The sequence below is a fragment of the Ictidomys tridecemlineatus genome, chromosome 3 (genome assembly GCF_052094955.1).
Source record: "Ictidomys tridecemlineatus isolate mIctTri1 chromosome 3, mIctTri1.hap1, whole genome shotgun sequence".
Taxonomy (NCBI): Eukaryota; Metazoa; Chordata; class Mammalia; order Rodentia; family Sciuridae; genus Ictidomys; species Ictidomys tridecemlineatus.
This window is the reverse complement of record NC_135479.1, coordinates 215,249,480-215,259,288: the sequence shown is the minus strand read 5'-3', so window position 1 is coordinate 215,259,288 and position 9,809 is coordinate 215,249,480. Positions and strand designations below refer to the sequence as shown.

Sequence of the window (9,809 nt, the reverse complement as noted above, 5' to 3'; positions counted from 1 at the left end):
TGTCCAAAGACCTCAGAATGTGACCAAATTTGGAAACGGGAGTCACTGCAGACATGACTGCTTAAGATGAGATCACAAGGAGTGAGGCTGAGTGGTGTGCTAAGACCAGACAGACACAGGATATGGCTGGAGCCACGGGACACCCGGCTGTCAGCAACACCAGCAGCCAGAAGCAGAGGCGCTGTCCCCTGATGGCCATGCAGGGAGGGCAGCCTGAGGACCCCAGGCCCTGTCCAGCCACAGGGAAATGTGCACCTCAGTGACCTGGGTGTCCTGCGCCTGCCATGGCTGCCAGTGGGCACTGAACGCAGTTCCGACCTCAGCATCTGCCACGCACACACACGGGTGTACTGGGACGGGACCTTATCCTGGGCCAAGGTGTTGTCATCTGCCATGGCAGTCCCAGGGCGCTGTTCAGCAAAGGAGGCCCCCCCAAGATGGGGGTGGGGAGACAGAGCCCCAGGCTGCCTGAAGTCTGCCATGCTGCTCGTCAGGCAGCTGGTGACTGGGACATGGCTGCCAGAGCAGGGAGAAGGGCCTGCAGGGGGCAGAGGCTGCTTCCTGGGGATGGTGTGTCCAGGGTGCTGGGTCCTGGTCCCCTCACCTCCCTTCCCCAGACCTCCACAAGTTCCCTCCCATGGGCAGGTGCAGCCCAGCTCAGGACAGAGGGGTGCTGGGCGATGGCCTGGGCCTGCCTAGAGACCCCACTGTGTGGGCCCCTTCCTCCAGGGAGGCATTGTCAGCCGTCCCTTGCTGACAGAACCATGGAAGAAGGAACTTGGAAGGAGGGGCTCCTTCTGTCCCATCGTTTCACGCCTGGCCGCCTGGCTGCGCTCTGGGCCTGCTCACCTCGCAGTGGCCAGGAAGGTGACAGAGGAGAGGAGGGCCAGGGTCCTGACACTCCTTCATGGGCCTGACCCCAGACCTGTCCTCCTCCCATAGCACAAGCCTCTGGAAGACTAAGGTCCCACTCCGGCAGCACCCTGCCCACCCTACAGGCGCCCACTCTCTAGGAGACATGTGCCTGTGCCTGCCCACTGTGTGTGGGCCAGTGCTGTGCGTGATGAGGCGTCCCAAGCAGGGTCTGCAGCCTCTGCCTGTTAGGGAGGCCTCATGGCCTTGCTGGGCCTCAGAGGGCTTTTATCTGCTATTTACCCTTTAAATCGGAACTCAGGGCTCCAGGGTCTATTCACGAAAACAACTGAACCGAGGCTTCTTCCCTTAACCTCACTAAAAACCTTCATATTCATTTTATGAAGACAGAGGTGACCCAGACCAGCTGCTGCAGCACGCTCAGACCCCAGCGCCCTCCTCACGGGCGGCTGGGGAAGTGGCGGGCTACTCGGGGAAGGACAGCCTGACCTACCCTGCCCAGAGACCCTGCCTCCACGAGGTGCCCCAGCAGCACAACACTGGGTGACAGGTGCTCTGCTCCTGTGAAGAGAGGCGCAACACCCCACTCTGTTGGGCGACCGAGAGGCCCACGCAGGCAAGGGGTGCCTGTTTAGCTCCTCTTCTGTTAAGTCTGTCCCATGTCCCAGGACCCTGGCTCCTATCCTTGTTCCCAGCAAACTGGAGGCTGGCTTCACAGCCTTGGTCTGCTCTCCCAAGTAGGACTCCCAAGGTAGCCCTGGTTTCCAGGCAGAAGACAGGGGCCCCAGCCCTGATAGGTGCATCACCAGAGGTGGCCACGAGCCAGGACAGGCAGGTTAGACAAAAGCATTGAAGACCAGGAAGCCAGGAGCTTTCTCTTAAAATAGCACATCATGAACACACCTTCCCCAGGAAGACACCTCGGGCTGAACCAACTATCACGAGAAAGACATGGCCACCAGCAACCTGGCAACCCAGCCACCGAGCTCCGCTGAGCTGTGTGCACCCTCACAGGCCTGTCCACAGTGCCCATCTGTTCTTGTCACGGGCAGCCTCTGTGCAAGGCCATCTGTACCTAAGTTCACAGAGCACAGCTTGCAGCCCACAGACGATGAGGCCCACGTAGGAGGAAGGGCGGCTGCTGAGGGAGAGCCCACGGGGTTGCACAGCACCGGGGACCTGTGGGCTGCGTCTGTGGAGGAGCTCACCAAGCAGGCGCTGTCCTTGGGCCTTCCCTGTGATCAGGGTCACCTGCAGTGAGATTCCTTCTCCAGATGTGCTGTGGCTGCAGCAGGGCACAGGTGGTGCCTCTTGGTGACGTCCAGCAGGCCTGGAAAACCCACTGATGTCTACCATAGGAGCGTGGAGCCCAGCCTAGAGGTGTGGCTTGTCCTGAGGGGAGGTGGGGCAGCTGTCCTAGGGTCAGCCCAGCTGTAGGAAATGCAGGAGATTCCAAAGTGGAAGTGGACCCATGGGAAGGGCCTGGTGACGCATAGGAAGGAATCCATGAAGTCCTCCGTTTGTTTTAAAGACTGCTTTCAAAGACCTGGGAGAGGATGTCCATCTAGGCTCAGGGGACAGTCAGAGGCAGAGAGCTCTCTCTGGGCACCTCTGTCCATATGTGCGTCCCTCAGAGCTCACAGCACACCACTGCCCTTGTCAGAGCTGGCTGCCACCTTCCAGCTGCATCTGGTGAGCCAGCTGCTGCCCTATGGCCAGCAGGGGGCTGGCTCTGTAGGCTGGGCTGGTCAGCAGCTCTTGAAACCGGGTCCTTTCTTCCTCACTGAAAGAATGGAGACCAGAGGTCAGCAGGTAGCAGGGCAAGAGTCCCCTTGGGCCCCGCAGAGAAGAGAGCCAAGGGCAAGCTCTCAATACCCCAGGACCGACCTCTCCCCACGTCCCAGACACTGGAGTGGATACGTGGAACACAGAGCTCAGTTCCCAGGGAAACCCGACACATGGGGAGTGACAGCCCTGGAGTCTCCTCACAGCCCTAGACCCACCTGTGGAATTTATAGTGGGGGTCGCCCAGCGTGCCCAGGAGGGGCCCGACAGGCTGCTGCTAAGGTAGGAGTGAGAATGGGGAGTGGCAACAGCACACACACCCCAGACATGCTGTCTTACATAAGAGGTGGCTTTCTCCCTGGCAAGCCCAAAATAGATGCGCACGAGAGCCACGAGCAGGCGGGGAGAACACTAAGGACCTGGTGCCATGGTGACAGGTTGGCACAGCCCTAGGCCACCCTGACCCCTACAGCCAGCCTGTTCTGCTTAGAGATGCACAAGACCACAGGGCCAGGCCTCTCACCCTTTCTCCCTACCCCAACATGGCCGTGCCACCCTACAGGAGAGATCTGTACCCTGCACACAGCCAGGTGACAGGGGGTGACAGAAGGAACCTAAGTGCAAATCCCACACGTGAAACCGAGGCTGGAGGCTCCAGGACAGGCTGCGCAGGGCTTACAGGGACAGCCTGAGTGAGTGCGAGAGGGCCAAGCCCATCCGCTGGCCTTGCCCTGGAGGCCCAGGGTGTTGCTAATTGTTAGCCAATGTCTCACCCTGCAGCAGGAGGCTGCCACCTTGGCCCAGGCAAGACCACTAGGGTACTGGTCAGTCATAGCTAGGACTCAGTGATGGGCCCTAGGCCAGGATCTGGGCTACCCTGGCAGTGAGCCTGCTGGCCGGTGGCAAAGTCCTGAACTGGGTTCAGAAGTCCGGTGCTCAGCCAAGGCCAAGGGCTGGCAAGGGAGCCAAGACTCCCTGAAGGTGCTCGGCAGCACGTGTATTGGTGGAGGCTGCCTGGACGCAGCACAGGGCTCCTGGTTCCTGGCAGCTGGGTTGACCCCCAGGGGCACACTGCACCACTGGGGGTGCCCATCCACCTGAGGACAGCCCCTTCCTCGGTCAGTGGCACCTGCCCCCAGGAGCACTGAGACATGTGCCCAGCCAGTGCCCCTCAGGAACAGCTCTGCCTGAGCATGCAGGGGACGAAGCACATACTTCCCTCAGGTCTTGGGGTCAAGACAACCAATTCTCTGGGTGATCTGAGCGCCCCATGTATACTGGTAAGGTACCATGGACACAAGGAGGAATCTAGAATTCTGGTTTCAAATCCAGGTAGTAAACAAGTTGCTTCCTCTCTCTCCCCTCAGATACTGCACACAAACAACAGGAAACTAAACTCAACCTAACGAGGCCAGGGGTCACAACCCTGAGTAGCCTCCAAAAGCAGTGCAGTCAACAGGGACAAGGGAGACTACTGGGCACCACACACACGAGGCTGGAGCTGGGTAAGTCCTAGGAAGCAACAGCCCTACCTAGCTACCCTGCAGAGGCAGCTGCCTGGGCAGACTGGCCTCCGGGAGAGGCTGGGGCAGGGAGATGGACAGGGAGCAGCAGGCCACAGAGAGGGTTTCTGCCTACACAAACTGCCTTCAAAGCTGCTGATGAAGAAGTTGGTTCAAATCAGCACAAAATCTATAAGACACAAACTCAGGGTCAGAAAGTATCCAGAGTGAAACGGGTTAGGGGAGGATGTGGGAGACAGGGAGGCCCAGCCGATGCACAATGGTTCTAAAGAAGAGCCAGACACAGAAGGCCCCGGTTCAACACAAGCTCCGCCCAGGAGCAACCAGAGGTCCTAACCATGCACAGGAGGCACAGGGGGCCTCAGCACACTGAAGAGCATTCCACACGAAGAAATGCCTCGGCAGAGTCACCCGAGACCAAGAATACAACTGCTTCTGAAGGGAGCAGAGACCTCACCACGGTGTGAAATGGGACGGACCCTGTTTCACTCAGGACAACACCTGGGCACCAACTTCTGCAGACAATGGGGTGCTGGCCCTCCTGATGGGTTCCCGGCTCACTAACAGGGGGCTAACTGCAGCCAGGGCACACGCCCCAGCAGGGGAAGGAAGGGACACAGCGTGGAGGGTGTGGCAGTCCCCTGGATCGCTGCCCTTGGCTGCTGGCTGCTGCACTCAGGGCCTGCCTCCAGGGCCCACTGCAGCTTCTCTCTTCAGGAAGAAGGAAGACAGCCACCCAGAGTCAGCATTAAGCAAGAGCAGAGCCTCCAGGGGCGAAGCCAGTACTCACAGCAGCTGCCGTCTCTGGGCTGCACTCATCCGGCTGAGCTCGGCTGGCCTGGGTTTGCTGCTCACCCTGCTGTGGACAAAGAGAGGCCACAAAGTCAGCCCAGGACCACTTCACCCCACACCTGCCCTGAGTGTACATGGCTCCCAGTTTCTCGGACCAGACGGTGGGGTCCCCACGAATCTGCTCTGCTCAGCTCATGCAGGCCTAGCCTCACCACCATGTCCAGAGCTGACACCCACACTTCTGGGAATTGTCTACCACTTAAAGCTCCCACGTGACACGGAAGATACATAGCTCCCGACTTTCACACTGAATCCCCTACCCACCAGGCCTGAGCCAAGAGCACGCCATCCAGATGGACAGCCAGTAAAGACCCTGGGCCCAGGGGACACGTGAGACTGACTGCCAGGGCAGAGGGCCTGCTTGGGAAGTCTACACTACTGCTGCCACAACAGGCAAGTCCCCAACATCTGCCATGCTCTGACCTCTCTAGAGGGCCATGCTCTGTGATTGAGGAGTGCTCCACCTGCCACTCTGCTGTGACCCCCCTGCAGGAGCTGAGGGATGCTCCAGGAAGGGGAGACGCAGCCCACCACAAGGCTAGGGCACAGACCAGGCCACTGTGACATGCCACTTCCTGGGAAGCTTCAGACCACCTCAGGGGGCCAGACTGAGGGGCGGGTGGGAGTGCCTAGCAGAGCTCCCACAACTCCTGGTGACAGTATCAGGCAGCTCTGCCCACCCGCTCTGTGGTCAGCGGGAGGGAAGCCTGTGATGGGACATCCACTGGGCTTCTCCCCAGAGAGCTGCCAGCAGAGCCAGACACCCACAGAGGGAGGTGGCCCAGAGAAAGGACAGAAAACCACCAAGCCCCAGGCCAGCACCTAAATTTAGCCTCCAGAACAGGAGACCTAATTTCTTATTCATGTTTCTTTTAAAATATGAATGAAAGACATTCAGTGTCTACTCAAAATAGTGCCTGAGCTCCAGCTTTCTATGACTCTAGCCCTGGCAGTCTCCTGACCCAGAACACCAGGAGGCACCTCGAGTTCGGCCCCACCTCTCATCCCTCCAGAGGCCCCAGGAACCATCCAATGAGGCAGAGGCAGGTGGGGCAAGGGGCAGTGGAGGCCAAGTGTCCTGGGGCCGCCATGCAGGGGAGCTTCTCTCCCAGTGGAGCAGCTGGCTCCGCTGCCTCGCTGGCTGTGGGAGCCGCCTGCGAGGCTCAGAGTGGACTGGGCCTCCCGCACCAGCTCTCCAGACTCCACGGGGAGGGGATGGTTGGAAGCCCACCCAGGCCTCCCTGTACTCTGTCCTTGTGTCTTGACAACTGAGCTGGCTTTAGCCTGTACGCCTCTGCTATACAACTGTGACCAAGGAGTCCAGCAAGACCTTCCAGAGATCACCAAGCCGGAGAGTGAGCAGTCCTGAGCCAAAACTGGCAACTGGTGGCGGAAGTGAGGCGTCTGGGGAACCACTCCCCACCAACCCCATGTGAACGGCACAGGCCAGCACACACGTGGGGTCTCTCTGCCGGCTCACTCCCCAGGAGTGAACAGCGCCCCCAGTGCCAAACCTTGGCATCACCCCTCTAAGGCAAAGAACCAGGGCTCCTTGGAGAAGCACTCAGAAGCACCCAGTGACCCCACCCTGACAGACAGGTCAGAGGGACCCAGGGGCTATGAGGAGACTGGGACAGCCTCAGCAGCAGAGGAGCAGCCCTGGGCTAGAGCCAAGTACAAAACACCCCTGTGAGTCCACACCGCCACTAAGCCAGTCAGTGGGGAACGGACAAAGCCCCCACTGTGGCAGAATCCCATGTCCTCGGGGAACAGGAGCATCGCTCCCCACCTGCTTCCAGAGAGCACCGAGGAAAGGGAGAGTCACTGCAGAGACCTGCTGAGCACCCCTCCCCAGGGGCCCAGGTGCCAAGCATCATGGTATCCAGCTGGGTTGGTATGTGCACTGGTAGGATGTCACAAATGCAGCATGTCACCTCTGGGGCTTCCTCCTGACAACTCCACCCCCAACCCACGTGCGGACACGTGAGAAGCATTCCATCTAAGGACACCTAAGATGTGCCTGACTTGGCTCCTCAGAACTTTCAAGGTCGAAGCCAAGGACAGCGAGAGCCTCACAGGCAAGAGGAGGCTTCGAGACACGAGGGCCAAGTGTCACTTGCTGCCATGGGGTCCTGGGTAGAGGGGAGGACTTCAGGAAGTATCATTTGACGTTTACCATACTCTGGCACACCGCAGTCCCTCCGTCCCGAGGATGGCAGCATCCCAGAGGGGGCCGCTAACAGGCAGCTGGGGGCGAGGTCCACAGGCTGAGCTCTGCCACCGGCCTGAAGCTGCTTTCAAGTGGACAGTCTTCCAATGGCTGCCCACAGCCAAGATGCCCTGACACCTGGGGTGCCCAGGAGGAGGGCAGGGACCCCAATGAAGAGGAGGCTGAGCAGGTGGGATTGCCCCTCCCACAAGCAGCAGCCCAGAGCAGCCCAGGCTAGCCCAGGCCAGCCCAGCCCACTTGGAGCGCCACACACCCCTCCTCCCTGGGCAGGCGGCCTGTTTACACAGCCTTCTCCCTGCTGGGAGCCAAGCACATTTTTCAGATGAGAAAACTGAAAAGAGGGAAGGGACCCTTGGCCAGGGTCACATTGTTTGCTCCAGAACCAGGAATGGAATCTTTACTGCTGGCACTGTCCAACATCCAGTCTCGACCCGGTGGCAGCTCCTCAACTGGACCAAATGTTCTGGGAGCGTCTGTGTCGGGAAGCCGGCCTGTGACCATCTGGCCCCGTGGCATGTCACCACCAGCCCTGCGGAAGGGCAATCCCTCATCTAACTGCACATAGCCCGTTTCTCCTCAGATGGAAATTCAGTAGGAGAAAGAATTATTTTTAAAGAAGCAAAATTAGAAATGACAGAAATAAATGATGAAAGTCCAGCAACTGTGACAGAACAAAATGCCCCTGACGCTTCCCATCTGTCCCCTCAAGCCCCTGTCAACCGGTGCCCAGGCCAGACCTGCCTGCCCTGCGCCTGTCTTCTCTTTACTGCCCGATGCGGTTCTGTGCACTGAGCTTGCAGGTGGGTTCCACACTCCTGCCGGGCACCCCTGGCCCAGTAACGAGGAGTGCCTGTCCTCCGGGGTTGCCCTCTGCAGGAAGTAGGGGAGCCCTGTGGTTGGACGTCCATGTAGTAGTGCCAGGAGGTGAGGCAGCTGGGCCCTAGTCTGCGTGGCGGCCTGGTGCTCACTGCAGGCAGGGGGCTGCCCTGGAAGGGCACCTTCTCCCTGCGCCCTCCCCTTCCCCCTCTGCTCGCTGGCTGCCTGAACAGAGCAGCGCTCCTCCACCAAGCCCTTCCATCACCCTGACCTGCCTCTCCTCAGGCCCAGAGGAAAGGAGTCAGCCGTCTACCAATGAGACCCCTAAAGTCAAACTGAACCTTTCTTCCTGTTATTCTTGTCGAGTATTTTGATCACAGGGACTAAACCAGGGAGGGAGAGTGCCGTCAGGTGGCTGGCAAAGGTCAACTGGGACGCTGTGAGGGCAGCGGGAAGAGCAGGGAGATGCACAGCATCTGTGGAGGCCCTGAGCAGGCTCAGGCACACATGCAGGGGCAACTGAGAGAAGGCTGAGGCCAACAGTGGGACCAGCTGCCACTGAGCCAGGAGTGACAGCAGCATGAGAAAAGAGCTGTCTGCAGAGCTGGCCAGGTCACCTGCCGGGGATGGACATGGAACTCGGCCTGCAGAGCCACACTGGCTCAAGGCTTCTGCACAGTGTGAGGGTCCCGGGTCAAGCATGGCTGAAGCACTGGTTCGTGGCCCCTGGCCCCCTTCTCTCCCCTTGGGACACATATCCTCTGGCCACAGCTCTGCAAGTGTGCTGGACACTCACCCTCTGGTTTGCTGCCGCCTGCCTGCCTCCAGCTCCTGAAGCTCGGGCAGGGCATCCCTCAGGGGGTGCAGGTCCCCCACCACAGCCGTGGCCCTGCGTCTCCGCTCCTCCTTGAGCTTCTGCTCTGCCAGCTTTATGGCTTCGATTTCTGAGGCAGAGGAGACAGGAGTTAGGTACAGAGTAGATACCAAAGTACAAGACACAGCCCAGAGCCATTGGTGGCTGCCCATGGTGACATACCCAGAGGGGCCCAGACGCAGACCCACCAGTACCCTGATCCCGGCTCTGCCTCCTCCGTGCAGGCAGACAGTACCCCCACCTCCTGCCATCCCCAGCACCCCACTCCTGAGGACTGGGGGAAGGCCGGCTCTGAGTTATTTTTTCCCCTTAAGCACAGAGGCACACTTTTTAATTACAGGGCTGATTCTGAGCCTGGAGCTGTGGCAGCGAGGACTGCTTCCTCTGCACAGAGACGCTTGGGCACGGGGTTGGAGAGTGGGCACAGAGGTACAAACATGCCCTGGGCTTAGCACCTACAGGCTGCTAACGGGAGAGCTGTGCACTAGGCAACTAGGGCTTGCATGGCACCCCACTGAGCCCTCAGGAGGGAGAAAGAGCCCCATGTGGGGAGGGGGATAAACAGTATAAGCTGCTCAACACAACAGCGAGTGGGGAGGGCCCAGAGGAAAGGCCCAAGGGGGCAGAGGGCCAGAGACACAAAGGGGAGGTGTAGGCTCCACCCTGTACATGGACTGCAGAGGGCGGAGGCAGAAGGCACAGCCTTAGGGTCTGATGTTCACCTTCACAACCACCATGAAGATGTGTTCCAATGCGACGTCTGCCTGCAAGTGGCTGGTGGGAAGGGTGCAGATCCTGGACAAAAACCTCCTTCCCAGGTGCTGCAGCAGACAAGGCCCTGTCACTCAGCCCTTCA

General features: G+C 59.5%; 1 protein-coding gene across 3 annotated transcripts in view; it reads right to left on the bottom strand.

The window, feature by feature from the left end:
* Positions 1-1,722: 1,722 nt before the first annotated feature.
* Positions 1,723-9,809, bottom strand: part of Slx9 (SLX9 ribosome biogenesis factor) — a 37,247-nt gene continuing 29,160 nt past the window's right edge. For 2 of the 3 annotated variants that reach the window (XM_078044788.1, XM_078044786.1), the window contains 3 exons: positions 8,876-9,023; positions 4,972-5,040; positions 1,723-2,656 (listed from right to left, as the gene is read on the bottom strand). In XM_078044788.1, the coding sequence (XP_077900914.1) occupies positions 2,533-2,656; positions 4,972-5,040; positions 8,876-9,023 (341 nt within the window). In that variant the 3' untranslated portion in view covers positions 1,723-2,532. The remainder of the gene's footprint in view (positions 2,657-4,971; positions 5,041-8,875; positions 9,024-9,809) is intronic. The other variant, XM_078044787.1, reaches the window with a different exon arrangement.